The 17,582-nt window shown below is 36.8% G+C and overlaps 1 protein-coding gene across 6 annotated transcripts in view; it reads right to left on the bottom strand.

Annotated features, from left to right (window-relative positions):
• Klf12 (KLF transcription factor 12) overlaps positions 1-17,582 on the bottom strand; it is a 438,598-nt gene that overhangs the window by 141,576 nt on the left and 279,440 nt on the right. For all 6 annotated transcript variants that reach the window (XM_071611451.1, XM_027938085.2, XM_071611450.1 and 3 more), the window contains one exon: positions 16,866-17,412. In XM_071611451.1, the coding sequence (XP_071467552.1) occupies positions 16,866-17,412 (547 nt within the window). The remainder of the gene's footprint in view (positions 1-16,865; positions 17,413-17,582) is intronic.

Here is a 17,582-nt window from a genome sequence, read left to right as displayed (position 1 = left end):
CAGCACTATATATAAATAAAATACAGATATTGTGTCCAACTACAACTAAAAAATAAGTATTAAAAAAGTATACCAGTTTCTAAAAAAATAGTATCATTTTACACATGTGTGTGTATGTGTGTGTGTGTGTGTATGTATTTACATTTATAGACATATGCCTATAAAGGGTATAGTGCCAAGTTCTACTTCAAGCACTGTTATGGTTTATCTATGAGGTGATCCCAAAAGCTCATATATAGGATAATGCAAGAAAGTTCAGAGATGAAATGATTGGGTTATGAGAACCTTAACCTAATCAGTACGTTAATCCACTTGAATGGGTAAACTGGGTATTACCTGTAGGCACGTAGGGTGTGGCTGAAGCAGGCAGATCACTGAGGACTTGCCTTTGGAGTTTATATTTTGTTCCTGGTGAGCAGAGCTCTCTCTCTACTTCCTCATTGCCAAGTGCTGAGGGGCTACACCCTTCCACAATCATGTGGTATCCCACCTCGGGCCCAGATCAATGGAGTTGGCTGTTTATGGACTGAGAGCTTTGAAATCATCATGGCAGAGAAAAAAACTGACTTAAAACAAGCATATTCTACCATGCCCAGCTATGAGATGGGTGGATATTTCAAACCTTACAAAGATGCAAGGCCCTCTAAATAAACTGGTTGGCTGAATAGTTAGTCATATAACTAATAGTTAACTTGTTGGCTGAACTGTAATAATGAGGTTGATAATTCTTTTATCTTTTCTGGAATAAGGTATAGAATAAATATCACATCTTAACAAACAGAGTCACTGTGTGATAGCATCCTCTTGCTGCATTCTCAATGTACATCATACTTATAAACACAGAGCACAACAATGAAAAATAGTTCATAACCATTCCGTGGTTTATTTAGCTTTGTAAATGGAAAAAGTCGTAATCTTTCACTTACATCAGATCACACAAAATTATACAGTTAACACCAGTTGATTACTGAAAGGGGGTGTACTTTTAGCATCAGGGCCTTATTTTGGTGACAAACATTAAAGATTATCATAATTGGCCAAGAAAGGGGGGGTGAGAACAGCCAAAACAGGCCTGTTCATAGTTGTAATAGTTGCAAGGTGGATAATGAGATAATAAAACACGTAATTGGAGGTTATACTACCTTGATTACTGGAGATTATACCAATGGGCACAATAATGCCATTAAGTAGTGCATCACCAGCTACCACTCATTTGTTAGGTGATAAATAGATTATGTTCTATTAAAATCACGACTTTGGGAATAGGGTAGAAAGTAACATTACATATCAGGACACTAATACATGCTGGACAGTATACAAGACATTTTACTATTTGATAAGCTTAATAAATAGTAAAGGAACTACAAAAATATACAAAAGATACTGAAATAAAAACTGGAAAATGCCAGCTCTTATTATAAAGCTATTCTCCATAGCCAAACTCACATTTTTTAGAATTTATTTTCCAATTTTGAAGAAAGCATTTCTGAACATCTGCTATATAACCTAGGATAATTCTGAAACTCTAATGTTATAATGATTATTAGCTATTGGCGAGTGCTCAGAATTTTATTGAACTCATTAATCTAAGAAAAAATAAATATAATTATAACAGTAATAATAAATGTTGGCAGTGTCTTTATTTTGTGTTTTTCCCCTTGTGTTTTTTTTTTTTTTTCCAGAAAATAACCGCCACCAGAATGAGGCAAGATAGAACAGGCATGTCTGTGTTGTATGTCTCTTTATAACCAATTTCCCGCTCAAAAGAGCTCCGGGCAGAGACCAGATATGTCTAAAAATGACACAGATGTCGATCTCTGAAACTCAGTGAACCACACTTTGACAAAATTTTCCTACACCAAGAAATGTTAACCTACAGCTTAAGGCTGTTTTTTATGCAGCAAGATGCTGGAGAAATGGAAATACATGATACTGTACTATATACAATGGGTCAATGTCAAAACATGGAATTACTTCATGTAATTAATACACACACACACACACACACACACACACACACTCACACTGGGTTTTACATGTATAGATTTCATATAAATAAATTTAATCCCTGACCCCCCAAAATGATTTAAATATCCAGTACCAGCTAATCAAAGGAAATATGAAGTTGGGATACTTAATATTGACCAGTTCTAAAGATAATTGAGTCATATAATTTAAGCGGCAAATCTAACTATGGCAAAATGTCTTTGAAGTATTTTTTAGATAGCTCATTTGAAAATCTACCACTTTCAAGTTGTAGCTTTCAAGAACAGAAGACATTCATAAGTCTCAGGTTTTTTTACCTACAAAGACTGGTAATAATGCCTGCGTGTTGGTTAGCATAGGGCTTAAAGATGACATACATAAAGTGTGAAGAAATACAGGCATTCAGTAAAGGCTATTATTTGAATGATTTTTAATAAATATCTTTATAAGATATATTATATAATTTGTTTCCTTCTTCAAACAGATTGACAATAATTTAACCTTTATTTCATTAATAATGGTCATTATTTAAAAAGCAATTACTATTCTGTAGTAAAATATTATTTCCAAAGACTAAATAACTGTGTAAACCTATTTGCTCCCATCCAGAAAGACCTTGCCAGGATTATTCAAGATCTTCTTTTAATAATAATCCTGACATCTTTGTTGGATGCCACTTTTTGCCCTTGCTGTCCACAGGATAAAGGGAGTCTGCCTAACTTGGGCAGGGGTTTGGCACGTGGGACTTGAATATGGAGCATCTATAGACAGATAACAGAATCAGTGTATGTATATATATATATATATATATATATATTATATATATAATATATATATTATATATATATAATATATATATTATATATATAATATATATATTTATATATATAAATATATATATAAATATACATATATTATATATATATATATTTATATATATATATATATATATATATATTTTTTTTTTTTTTTTTTTTTTTTTTTAAAGGAAGGAAAGCCATGGAAAGCCAAGTACTAACAACTTTTTGTGACTACTGGGAACATATAAAATTCCACTGAGGAAACATTTTATGGGATGGGAGTTAAAAAAAAAAAAAGATTGAGAAATGTTCATTTATTTCTCCCTTTGCCATTTTTATTTGCTATTTTCTGTGCATGCACAGCTAGAAAACCATATTAACAAAGAATGTAAACATTAAATATAAGCTAAGAGTAGAAATAGAGCAGACCTCAGGTCCTTTCCGATAAGAAAAGTAGAGTGCATGTGACTCACACATGGTATGCAATAGACGTGTGTGCAAATACATCACAGCTGACATTTCAGCAAAACTACACTGTTCTTCATTCTTTATGCACCTGCCATGCTGTGCTCTCACTGTTCACTCTTTTCCTAGTCTGGAATATTCCTACCTGCTCTAAGTATTAAAGCCTATGTTTTTCAACTTTAACCTCATATGCCACCTATTCTGCCTTTATTATAATCTACTACTTTCTTCAATGTCTAGTTCATGTTCTTTGAGGATTTACGAGCTGAGTCTCTGAATAGGCTTCCTCTGTTTAAAAGGTCCCTGTGTTTATAGCGAACTGATTTAAAACATTCACTTTTGACAAAGGCTACACCAGAGATTAGGGAACCCTTGGATTTAGCTCAGAAAAGACAAAAAGATAATCAAACGAACAATTCCTTATATTGTGCGCATGAATGGCTATGTAACAACAAATCCCATCATTATGTACAACTATAATGCACCAATAAAAATGGGGAACAAAAAGAAATTAACAATGCCTTCTAAACAAAGAAAGATTTGAAACAATTCAAACAAAGCTGTTTTAAATTTGTGCTTGGGTTTACTTATTACACCTTTATGATTAGAGACCTGAGGGGAGAAACCAAGTCTTTGTTTTATGGATGCAACAAATGGGCCAACAATGGTAAATTCATCATTTATTCCTCCTCACACAAAAATATTTAACTGCATAGTGCAAATAAATGTAGGATTTTTCCTTCTACTCAAGGTTTGTTAAAGGAAATTTATGTTTTTAACATGTACTGCAAACACCCAAAACTGACTGCACCATTATCCGCTTTTAAATCAAAACAGCTTGCTATCTGGTAAGGACAGGAGAACTGGTCGATTTATTTCATAAAACTTTATGTACAAAGAGACAGTGTCTATGAACTTAATGGAGAGAATATAGAGTCTGGAGGGGTAATTTTTATTACAATTTATAGTGGGATTATCCATACTCCACCATTTTCAGATTTTATGGTTCCATGATGCTGACGCAGTTCACTGTGGTGAGGTAGGAGGCGTAATTTGTTTCACCTGACTGGGAAATGAAATTGGCATTATTATTATATAAGAAACCTTGCCGACTCTATTAATTGCTTGGGTCCAATCAAAGCCATTATTTATCCTGAGTTCACAGGTAAAATATTTTACCTGAGAGTCAAAGAATAAATAAGGACTGACTATATTTTTCATTCGGCACTATCTTTTCATCAAGACTATTTGGAAGCCATAAGAATATTTCCCACTCGCAGGGGATCAACTCCAGAAACTACTAAAACCTAAATCATATCAAGCATCTTTGATGTACCGCCAAACATTAGTCTTTCATATTAAGTACTCGGGAATAAAACACACTGGGGGAAACAGCAGAAACAATATACACTCAGCAACACTGGAGAACTACAGAGGGCTCACTGACACACAGTGGTACCAGCTCTGCATATGGTCCTCATTCACTCTGCAAACATGATGAGCAGTACTGCCCTAGACACTGGGCGAGGCAGTGACGCAATGAGAAGAAAAGGGGGTTGAGGGAGAGGCTGCCTTATAATTTGGTATGCACCTTTCTTAGAAAAGGTGGCACTGAACCAGGATGTTTGTCAGAGAAAGAAAAGATTTTCCTTTCTTCCTCATGGATTAAGATAGAGTCCATGGTAAGCCATGGCACATGGTTGAGACATGGGACATATTGGGTGCAATGGTAAGAGACTGGGGTGAAGGGGTAGTAGGAAGCTTGCTGGCTTTTATATCCTGGTACCTTCTATTTTACCATAAAAGGGAAGGTTTCTTTTATGGTAAAATAGAAGGACTTTAGGACTGTGGACCAGTAGTGTCCACAGTATTCCTAGATATATTGTACAGAATACCATAGGTACAGCAGGTCACACTCGTTCACTCAGTTGTTCATCTCTCTCTTCATTCAGTAAACATTTATTGAGCCTTTAGCAGTGTCATTCATTCAGAACGATGGGGAATAGGGCACCTGAGGCTTAAATGGTACCTGGAAGGAGGTCAAATTTTAGTGAAGAATGTTGGGAGGCTCCCAACCTACTGTCTCATGGGAATGAGGATTTATAGTAATCCAAAACATATCACATAAACCACCAGAGTTCTTGTCAACAGAGGACTATATCCTCTCAGTCTCCCAAGTCCTGCTGGGTCATTCTATCTTCAGGAAGAGTGAGAAGCCAAGTGACCTTTCTAGTTCTTCCCTGTTCCCACTGACTCCCTAGGCTTCTACCTATTGAGTAAGCAATTCCTCTGAGAATTCTCCAAGGGCTATTCCCAAGGGCTATTCCCGATTCTCCAGGTTGACACACTTCCTTACATTCTTGCTGTCCAAAAACAAAACTCTTCATTTTATTTTCTAAGACATTCCAGGACACTGATTTCCTTGCTCTGTGGGTTCAGTTCTCAGCAAAACTTGCTGACAACACACAAGCTGGCAAACATATGCTTACATTCAGCCAACAAACATAATCCATAGTTTAAAAGAACCTGTGCACACATACACAGGAAGTAGCATTTTATTTTTACTAGACTACATGGAGTTGTAAATTATTAAAAAGTCAATGCAGAAATGTATAGGAAGTGAGATGAACAGGTAGAAGCTGTACTTTTTCTTTCTGGACTGAATTAAATATAGTCTTTGAAAACATATGTCATAGACTAGAGCTCTAAACCCAAAGTCGATAAATTGAGCTTCAAATTTATGTTTGAGTATTTCTTAAGAGAGGCATATCCACTGTGTCCCTTACAACCCTAAACTAGCTGGGAAAATCCAGGAACAATCCTGGAAAAAATAGATTATAGAGTCTGCCTTTCAATTTACTCTGTACTAAAGTGTTACCACTAGATGGCAGTACAAAGACTATCATTTTCAGTATAGGTTTCTGGGTTCCATTTTCTGGGACAGTGACTTGGTTAGTTCTAAGAGAAAAAAGAATCAAGATTAAGAAGAAGGCAGGATGGTGAAGGATGGAGAGAGAGATAGAAGACAACCAATAAAATAAGAAGATGGAAAAATAGAGGAGAGCTGAGGAGTGAGAAGGCAGAGAAAAGAAGGAGAAGAAGCCAAGGTGGGTATCTTGAAAGGGAAGAAAGGAGAAGGGAAGGGGAAGGAACCCAGTTATGGGTGGGAAAGCTCCAGTGATATCTCTTCCAAAATTTTTGGACAGTCAGAAATGTATATTTCAGCATGACCCAGAATACATATATACACATGTGCGCTCATGTGCGCACAAACACAGGCACACACACACTCACACACACACAACCACATTTCTATGTAAACAGGCTAACCAACAAGTTTCATGAAATACACTTATTTGGATAATGTTCTCAGATTTTTTTTCAATTTCACTTCTATTTCATTTATTTATGCTCTTTCATGAGCTTAAATCGATTTCAAGATTTACCAACAGGAAATGACCCATGGTGTGAACAGCACTGTTTAAGTGTATTATAAACCAGAGCTGGCTTTTAAGAAGAGTGTTTTTTCTTTTCCCCCTTAACTTCCTCTGCTGGAAGTGAAGGACATTCCTGGTCATATATGTGGTTCATAAAACATTTGTTGGATAAATGAAGCATTAGAAGAAAAAAAGATGGTAAAGTCAAGAGATCATGAAAAACATACAACTGGCCCATGATCAAAGCACCATTTCACCTTGCATAAAGGTGGCTGGAGAAAGCATTGCATGTGTGATTAATTACCACAAAAATCAGTACCTCTCCTTTTATTTATTAGATAGACAAATATCAGTGTTGTTGTTGTGTTTTTTTTTTTTTCCTGAAGAATACAAAGTGGAATACCAATTAATCAATTCTCCATTCACCATGGAAAACAGAAACGAGCTGAGAAAACAGTAACACAGTTTGGAACAGAAAAAGAATTATTCAGGGAATAAGAAAAAAAAAAAAAAAACAGGGAACAGAAACCACAGCCATAGAGTTGTAAATTATTAAAAAGCCAATTTAAAACAATCCTGGCAGGGATTCTAAAACTCGTTTCCCTCTTGGATCTTATATTGTTCCTCATTCATTTGTTCCTACCAGAGCATATTAGTCATTGAGTAAAGTGTTTATTTGCAATATATACATATATACGTATACACACACACACACACACACACACACATATATATATATATATAATGTATACACACATATATACATACATATATGTATTTCTTACAATAACTACAAATGCCCAAATTTCAAAAAATATCTATAAATGACTGTAATACTAATATGTAAAATAAGAATTCCCCTGTTCCATAATTCTACCTGAACCATATGGAAAAGCATTATATCTTAGAAGAACAAAATTCTAAGAGAGAGAAAAAAAAAAGTTCCTTAAAATAAAACTATTCACAAAAGAAATAAAAGATACTATATCTCAAAATTGAGTATGTGATGTTCTATGTACTCGGTATCAGAGAAAACTTTGGTGTGGTTAAAAAAAAAATGAGTAGAGACCACATTGGAAAACTATATTAGTTTAAAAAATTCATGCAGCAATCTATTTAAACATAAGTATTTTTATTTTAAGAGTAATAAGTGAAAATGGAGTACAAAGCTATTTTGTTCAGTAGCTCCTAATATTCTTCATAACAGAATGAACACCAAGTCTGTTCTGTTAACCTCTAGATTAAGCTAATTACCTAACAAATGGATTCGTCATTGTCTTCACTTCCTTAGTAACATCTACCTTTCAAAGTGGACCACCCTAGGGAGTCACAAGTTCCTCATTGTCTTTTTTCCCCAGAAGTGGGGAGAATCAACCAAATTCACCTATTGACATGTTACCCACAGGTTTCTCCTTTTTGCTGATTCTCCTAGAATAATACAACAGCTTATGTCTCCTCTCTGAGCCAATTATCATCATCGAATCTTAGAACTAACCCAGTCTATGCCAGATGAAGCAGTAGAATCGACAGATTGTAGATATTTCAGATAAACAAGAGTACAAGAAGCCAATTTTTTGGTGGAATCTATTCAACCTCATGTGCATGCCCAGAAAAGGAAAAAAAAAAAAAAAAAAAACAGAGACATTTCTATTTCATGTTGAAAGTCAGGTAAAAACAAACAACAAATCACCAGTATAACTGTATAAAATAAAGCATTCTGAATGCCTCGTTCAAACTAAATTTTTTATAAATACAGGCTGCCTGTCTTTCTCTCACTATATTTAACAAGCTCCTGCCTTTGTTTTACAATGATAATACTCAAACACTCCAATCTTATCAAAGTCTATATTTAAGAATAATAAACCCAAACACAACAAGGCTCCAGTCCCATTTCCCAATAAGCAACATTGAATATATATATATGTGTGTGTGTATACATATATCTGTAACTAAATGCTTTGTTGACAAAAATCTAACTGAGAATTGAAATATTCGTTTGTATCCAGTAGTTACCATACTTTAAAAATAAAATTAATTTACCAAAGGAAGAGGTGGTAGTTCAGCTACTCAAGAAGCTCAGACAACTGTACACATAAGTGCAGGTCAGCTGCCCAGGACTATTCTGGTTATATGGACAGATGACACCCAGGATTCCACTTGTGGAAGGCAGACAGAAGAAGTGAGTCTATGACAAGGACCATGACCTGAAACGAGGTGTGGACATCAACAGTGGGAAAGCAGACAATAGAAGAACATGACTGAAGCTGACTTTGGAAATGTGGAGTGTCATCAGAGCAAAACTCCAGGTGTCTTCAATGTGTGGAGAGCCACTTCCAAGATGCTATAGGGCAATCACTGCAATGGCCACATTTCCTTTCACAAATATAAACGGCGTTGAGACTAAAAATACACTTGTAGCTTCCTCCTGCAGGCTGCTGAGAAAAGCAACAGCCTGTGCAGGAAGAATATGGGGTGTGAGTATTTCATATGTGCCCACGGTCACAGCTCTGTGAGACTCCTGAATGGGTGCTATGAAAATAAGATGTATTTTTGGAGGGTTCTTCACAGTGTGTCTACCTCCAACCATAATAAGAAAGCAACACTCTTTTAAAGGAGGGACCAAAGTAACTGCAGACCCAAATCAGGTTGCTTTCTTCACAGCAGAATCAACATGCTCTAGTGAGATATTTGAGGGAAAGGTACATTCTATTCAAGGATCTAATCGCACAATTGTTTTAAGTCAGGAATACTGTGCTCATGAACAGCATAAATGAACTTCTGAGTTCAAATTAATTACTGTAAAATGCAGGTTACTCCACAGTGTAAAATAAGCAATAACATGCAAATAAGAATTTTGCTTCTATAATTCTCTATAGAAGTATCTATTTTTCAACTCTACTGGATTATTCTTTTTATATTTGTTCTTTTTTAGGTATACATGACAATAGAGTGTATTTTTGACATATTCTACATAGATGCAATACAACTTATTCTAATCTGGATTCTATTCTTGCGGTCATACATGATGCAGAGTTACCCTGGCTATGTATTCATATAAAAGATTAGGAAAGTTATGTCCGATGAATTCTACTGTATTTCCTGTTCCCCTCCCTTCATTCCCTTTTGTCTAATCCAATGGACTGCTATTCTTCCCCTCCCCCACCCTCCCTTGTTGTGGGTTAGCATCCACAAATCATAGAGAACATTTGGCCTTTGGTTTTTGGGGACTGGCTTATTTTACTTAGCATGACATTCTCCAGTTCCATCCATTTACCAGCAAATGCCATAATTTCATTTTTCTTTATGGCTGAGTAATATTCCATTGTGTAATATTCCATTTTCTTTATCCATTCATCTGTTGAAAGGCACATCTACTAGATTATTTTTGATAGCACATAAAAATACTATTCTCTCTCTCTCATCTTTAAAACTCTTCCCTAGACCCAGAGTGTACATGCCTGGCCAGCTATCATTTCATGTCACCATAACTCTTTAGAACAGACAACTCCAAAGAGCTGTCTAGACTTTGGGTCTCCCTTTTCTCACCTCCTATCCGAACGAGAACTCAAGTTCCTTGTTCTGTCCTCCCATTCCACAGACATGCTGGAGGTCCCCTTCCAAAGCTCTCCATTCTCAGTCCCCAATTTATTCCACCCTGAGCAGCACTGGGGACAACTGCCCACTGGCTCCTAGAAGCTCTCTTCACTCACCTCTTGAACCCTCTCCCGCTAGCTCACCAGCAGATCTTTCCACCTCCCTGGGCCCCTCCTCCCTTCCTAATCCCATGCGCTGAACTGCTAGGGTCACAAACCTTCCCTTCTCTATTTTTGCTCTCACCCAAGATGATGAATGATAGCCCACAGCATTGAATGCCTCTCCTACCCTAATGGATCCCAAATTAATTCTTCCAAACCTCCCTCCTCTTTCCTTGGAGCCCCAAACTCACTTGTCCAACTTCCAACTCAATCATCCTGCTCAAATGTGCAACAGGCCTGTCAAATTTAATACAGCTGAAAGGCAATTCCCTTCCAGCCCCATTCTTCCCATCTTAGTAAAGAACAGCTATTTGCTTAATAGCTGAACCCCAGGCCTAGAGTCACCCCCACTGTGCTCCACTTTCCACCCACTGAAGTGGACCTGTTGATGCCTTCCTGTTTATACCCCTGCCATTTATTTATTTTTCATATATGACAGTGGAATGTATTTCAATTCTTATTACACATACAGAGCACAATTTTTCATATCTCTGGTTGTATATTGTATACACAGTATATTCACACCAATTCATGTCTTCATACCTGTACTTTGGATAATAATAATCATCACATTCCACCATCATTAATTACCCCATGGCCCCTCCATTCCCCTCTCACCCCTCTACCCTATCTAGAGTTCGTCTATTCCTCCCATGCTCCCCCTCCCTATCCCACTATGAATCAGTCTCCTTATATCAAAGAAAACATTCGGCATTTGGTTTTTTGGGATTGTCTAACTTAGCATTATCTTCTCTAACTCCATCCATTTACCTGCAAATGCCATGATTTTATTCTCTTTTATTGCTGAGTAATATTCCATTGTGTATATATTCCACATTTTTCTTTATCCACTCATCTATTGAAGGGCATCTAGGTTGGTTCCACAGTTTAGCTACTGTGAATTGTGCTGCTATAAACATTGATGTGGCTGTATCCCTGTAGTAGGTTGTTTTTAAGTCCTTTGGGTATAGACTGAGGAGAGGGATAGCTGGGTCAAATAGTGGTTCCATTTCCAATTTTCCAAGAATTCTCTATCCTGCTTTCCATATTCGCTGCACCAATTTGGAGTCCCACCAGCAGTGTATGAGTGTACATTTTTCCCTACATCCTTGCCAACACTTATTGTTATTTGTATGCATAATAGCTGCCATTCTGACTGGAGTGAGATGAAATCTTAGAGTGGTTTTGATTTGCATTTCTCTAATTGCTAGTGATGATGAACATTTTTTCATGTATTTGTTGATTGATTGTACATCATCTTGAGAAAAGATAGCCTCTTCAAAAAATGGTGCTGGGAACACTGGAAATCCATATGCAACAAAATGAAATTAAACCCCTATCTCTCACCATGCACAAAACTCAACTCAAAATGGATCAAGGACTTAGGAATAAAACCAGAGACCCTGCATCTAATAGAAGAAAAAGTAGGCCCTAATCTTCATCATGGGATGGACTCAAACTAAAAAATTTCTACTCAGCAAAAGAAATAATCGGTGAGGTGAATAGAGAGCCTACATCTTGGGAGCAAATCTTTACCCCTCACACATCAGATAGAGCACTAATTTCTAGGGTATATAAAGAACTCAAAAAGCTAAGAACCAAAAAACCAAATAACACAATCAATAAATGGGCCAAGGTCCTGCCCTACATTCCTGATGGTATACAGTAACTTGAAAGTGTTTGTAAAAGGTAAAATAGATCATGTCATATTCCTGCAGTTCCAGTGGTTTCACATCATCCAGTGGTTTCACATCATGTTTAGAACAAAACCCAAAGTATTTACACCATGACATCGAGGCTGGACCTACTCTGGCCCTCATCTCTACCACTTTTCCATTGCCCCCTCCTCTGGGCCTTCTTGCTGCGCTTTCTCACACAGGTGCTACTCATTTGAGCCTCAGGGTCTTTGAACCTGTAGTTTTCTTTTTCCTGGAAAGTCTTTTCCAGATATTATTCACATAGCTTATTTTGCAGAGACTTTTTTTTTTTTTTTTTTGGTGGTGGTGGTATTGGGGATTGAACCCAGGGGCACTTTACCCCTGAGTTGCATGCCCCAGCCCTTTTTTATTTTTGAGACAGAGTCTTGCTAAGTTGCCCAGGCTGGTGTCAAATGCACAATCCTCATGCCTCAGCCTCCCAAGCACTGGAATTACAGTCGCGTGCCACTGCCCAGAGACTTTGATGATACCTAAAACGGCATCTTTCTTCAATTTTCCTACAGCACGTATACTACTTAGCCAATATCAGCAGTGTCTCCTACTAGAATGTACCATCCAGGACAAGGAGGACTTGCTCATCTTGGAGCCCTTGTGGCTAGAACTGTGCTTGGCCTATATAAGGCAACACTACATCCTAGAAGGAAGGAGAACTCCAAACCTGCTAAACTCTTCCATCAAGGCAGTAGTGAAGGGGCTGGGGATGTGGCTCAAGCGGTAGCACGCTCGCCTGGCATGCGTGCGGCCCGGATTCGATCCTCAGCACCACATACAAACAAAGATGTTGTGTCCGCCGAAAACTAAAAAATAAATATTAAAATTCTCTCTCTCTCTTTAAAAAAAGAAGGCAGTAGTGAACCCAGAGCAACTCTGCCCATGATTTGTTATGATAGTCTATGCTTTTCTGCTACTAAATATCTATAAAAGCCCATGAAATTCTCCTGGGAAACTGACCATGACCCTCACCAGACTGAACGGAAATTCCTGGACCAATTATTAAGAAGCCAAATACTCCTTTTAGGGTCTTGTTTACAGACATCATGTCTCAGCTACATGGCAGCAAATGCTCATCCCTGCATGAGGAGCTCAGCACCTCTCCATGTGACACCCAGGGCTGAGTGCTGTTTGTGCTTTGGTACCAATTGGCAGAGTGTTTTCCTCAGGAGATCTTCTCTCACATTCTCCTTCTTATAGCTCTATTCTAAACATGTTCCTTTACTGCTTCACTCCAGGACATTATTCCATTCTTCTTCATATCTCACATTCTATCCAAGGCTCACTAAGATCTCTGCATGCCCTGGGAAAGCTGACAACTTTAGGCCAACATTCTTTACCAACTCGGATGGGCAGAGGTTCAAGTCTCATCAGAAAGCACTTCCTAGCCTTCTGCTGTTCCTCAAGCATTCTTGTGGAAATTTCAGCCCAGCACTTCCCCAAACCCTCACCACCCCCTTCTGAGCATCACAGTCAAAACATTTCTTCCTTCCACATGTAACAACCTACATGGAATTACTTTCCTTAAACACAACTCTCTCTATTTATGATTATAATTAAGCACTTTCCATTTGCACAATCCTGGCTGGTCTGTGGTAGTCTAACTTATTCATAATAATAGTTATACAATTATTTTTTATGGTTTATTTGTTGAATGTTGACATTGCCCATTAGCCTTTGAGCAATGTGAACAGCAGCTGTTTTGTTCCGCATTATATGCTTGGTGTCAATAACGCCTGATAATGATAGATGCTCAATAAACACCTAAAGGAACAAAAGACTTGAGACATGATGCATTAGATTAGCTTTGAATGTGCATATTCACAGCCCTTTGTATGATGTGACATATCGGGTAATCTTATTTCCCAGTCAGAGACCAGATAGGTCATGACAAATTAACCAGTACACTTATCTAATTTATGAGTGGCATTTTGAAAATCATACTTTCCTGTCGTATTTTCTTTTGCTCATCCATACCAGACTACAAATCCTAAGTGGGAAGGGAAGGAACAACTCTCTTCCTAACTCTCTCTCTCCTGAAGCCAAAAGCCCAGCTGCACATGCGAAAATAAAGACTGAGCAATGACTGAACTGCCCTTTCCTTTACCCATTCTGTGAACTAGGCCCACTCCGCTGGACACATTTACTATCATCTAATTAACCAGTTTAAACAATAAGAAAAACTTACAAAATGCTATAGCAATATTTTTAGAATATGGTGATTATAAATACAATGTAAACTAATAAAAACAAAAACATGAAATATTCCCGTACAATTTCTCATACTAATCTTTCATCCCTCATAATTCGCTGTTGTGATGACATCCCAGTTTTTATAAAAAACAGAGAAAAAGAAATTTTGAACATTATTGCCTATGGTATTGAGGCAGAACAATCATAATGATAAATATCTGCAAACATTTACTGATATTTATAAACACTAGACATTTACATTACTTTCTTACTTAATCTTCCCAATAATCTTAGAATAGATCATGTTACCCCCATTTTGTCACTGGGTGAAAACGAGGACTAATGAGATTAAATAACTTTCCCACATTCAGTACTATGAGTGAGAAGCCAGGATTCCAAGTGGTACATCTTTGATCTCCAATCTCATGTTCCTAGTAACCATAGCACAGTCCAGCAGGTTTATGATTACACAAATTTTTATTCTTAATATGAAATATTTGCCAAGTAAAACACACTACATGAAAAATATACCACTAACAAATGTATTCATGCATGTATTATGTAGAGTTTTAAAAAGATCTTCTGCAATGAAATATTTTCAAAAAAATTAAATTTTAGCCATCTATTTTATATATTCATATTAAATAAAAACTAACTCTCCCATAAAATGATGATGGCAAATAAGATTTCTGTTTTGTTTCCTTCATTAGTGAGTCAAAACTATATAAAAGGCCATGAGCAACATTAAAATATCTATTAATCAACTGCATAATGAAATCGGTATTTCTTTTAAGTAGTATCGCAGGAAGACTGGACTCGACCATTACACATAAACATATATAAAAAAATGCAGTGTACAAAGTAGTAAGTTTCACTGCATGCTAATTCCTAGTTCTCAGAAAAACATTATATCTCTGAATTCAGAAAGAAATACATATTTGTTTTGTCTTTCAGTTATGTTATTATTTAGAGATTTGTGTATTTGCATCAGCAATATTTGTGATACGAAATAGGGCTTGACTTGAATAAAACCCCCGAACAGAATCCCCAGTCCCTCTTTTTCCTCTACCTTTTCTGTACAGGGTCAGGAGACCAGTACCTGGCCCATAATGGCACAGAAGACAGTGGTTTTCTGGTAAGCAGTGAGTGCTTACAGCTCAAAGTTGTAGACTAAAATTCCTGTATGCTCTGAATCATGAAATTTTAATATTGTTAACTTGGGAAGGTGAAATTCATTTCAGTGTTATAAAAAAATGTAACATGCAAATGGTGAATAACACAGTTCTTCAGTATGTTTGCAAAACTTTCTCTAAGTTTGCAATCCAATATAATCTCTCTCTATTGAATCCTAGTTTACATAAGAACCCAAACTACCATGTTTACTAGCATTTTATGAGAAGACCGTGTTTTATGTATTCATTAATCATATTTTCATTACAGGCCTCAGTAGTCAATACAATGTCAAAGCAAAAACTAATATATCTTAATCTAGCATCATTTGTAGGCACAGAAGACAAAATACATTCACATCTCATTTAAAAGGGAATGAGTCAATGATTATGGGCTTTTACATTTCTATAGATGGTAGGAAGAAAGAGACGGTATGATGTTATCACAATTTTTTCTAGTAAAATTTTTGGGAAAAAACAACTTGGAGAAAATAACTTCATGATCAGTTGCATAACTACCAAAATTTAATGAAATAACTAGGTATTATTACACACAGTCATGTGTCACAGTATCTCTCTGCCTTCTAAACCCTAGAAGAGAATGTTTATATTTCATTTAAAAATATTTCTGTTACATTAAGTCATCCTGTTATTTAAAATAATACTGAGACTTATAAGATGATAATAACTGAGCTCCCTGATATTTTTTTTATAATCGAACAACTAACTTCAACACAATAACTTTATTAATTATTTATTTATTTTTATGTAGTGTTGAGGATCGAACCCAGGGCCTTGCAAGTGCTAGTTGAGTGCTCTACCTCTGAGCCACAAGCCCAGTCCTAGAATTATTTTAATGGTAACCTACAAGTCACTCAAAAGTGAATGATTAGATTTCAGGAATTTCAACTTCATCCCATTTTTTATTACTGCAATAATAAAATAAGTTCCAGTCTAAACAAAATAAGGAGAAACATCCTGATTTACTTTTTAAAAGAATTCATAATGACTAACTTCTATGAGGGATCCAAACACTACATACATAATCTCACTCGCTACAAACTTCCCTTGTCATCTGACCATTTAAAGGTAAGCATTACTTTGCAGATTTAGATCCCTGAATTCTGACATTAAATGACCTAATAAAAATGCAGACTAACTAAGGGAAACCGAAGCAAATATCTACACAAATATGGTTCCTACTAAACTGTGCTCTATTCAATGGCTGATCAGTAGTTTTCTTTGAATGTAGGGTTTGCATACAGCTAAGAGTGTACTCATTGAATAAATGAATAAATGAACACTTTTCTCTAGTGCCGAAATAAATCAGGGCTTTCTTTGTGTCTCTTACCTTTGCCATGGCTTCTCCCATCCTCCAAAAGCGGCACGACGATAGTGTTGTTCACATTTCCAGGTGACCGTACAGCTGTGTAGACAACAGGCACCGACTGTACCACCACGGGGATGCGGTGAACATGACTCAGTTTGTTAGACTGTAAATTCATGGGACTTGAAGGTGGTACAGGATGGATAATGTGCAAAAACTGCTGGCCTCCCACGCCAGACGCAGAGGCAACAAGGGGTCCTGGAGTTAATACTGTTGACGAAGACGATGCTGAAGATACTGATGTTATAACAGTTGGGGATGAGGCTGGACGACTAGATGAAGATGAAGAGGTTGAAGTGGAAGAAGGTGAGGAGGCGGATGCTGTCATGGAAACTGGGGAGGATGAAACGGCAGTGGGGGACGTCCTGGCTTTGTTTATTGACAAGTCCACTGGCTCAGTTTGTGTTTGGAAGTGATCGACGGATAATGAGTCCTCCGGGGGCTCCCCTTTCACATTATTTAGCAACAGGGGTACAGCTTCCATATCGGGGTAGTTGTGGACGTTTGGAGACTGTGGGGAGAAAAACAGAACACATGTTTACCTTTGTTAATTATACATTTTAATAGATGTAGGATTCATTACTTGAATGTTTATTAATTTTTTTTTCTTGTTGCCATAAGATGTTAATTTGTTCCCCCAATATTGGAAGAATTGTTCGGTGACCATCATGGTGATTAAAA

Source organism: Marmota flaviventris, chromosome 4, assembly GCF_047511675.1.
Source record: "Marmota flaviventris isolate mMarFla1 chromosome 4, mMarFla1.hap1, whole genome shotgun sequence".
NCBI classification, from domain to species: domain Eukaryota; kingdom Metazoa; phylum Chordata; class Mammalia; order Rodentia; family Sciuridae; genus Marmota; species Marmota flaviventris.
This window is presented reverse-complemented; position numbering and strand designations above follow the sequence as displayed.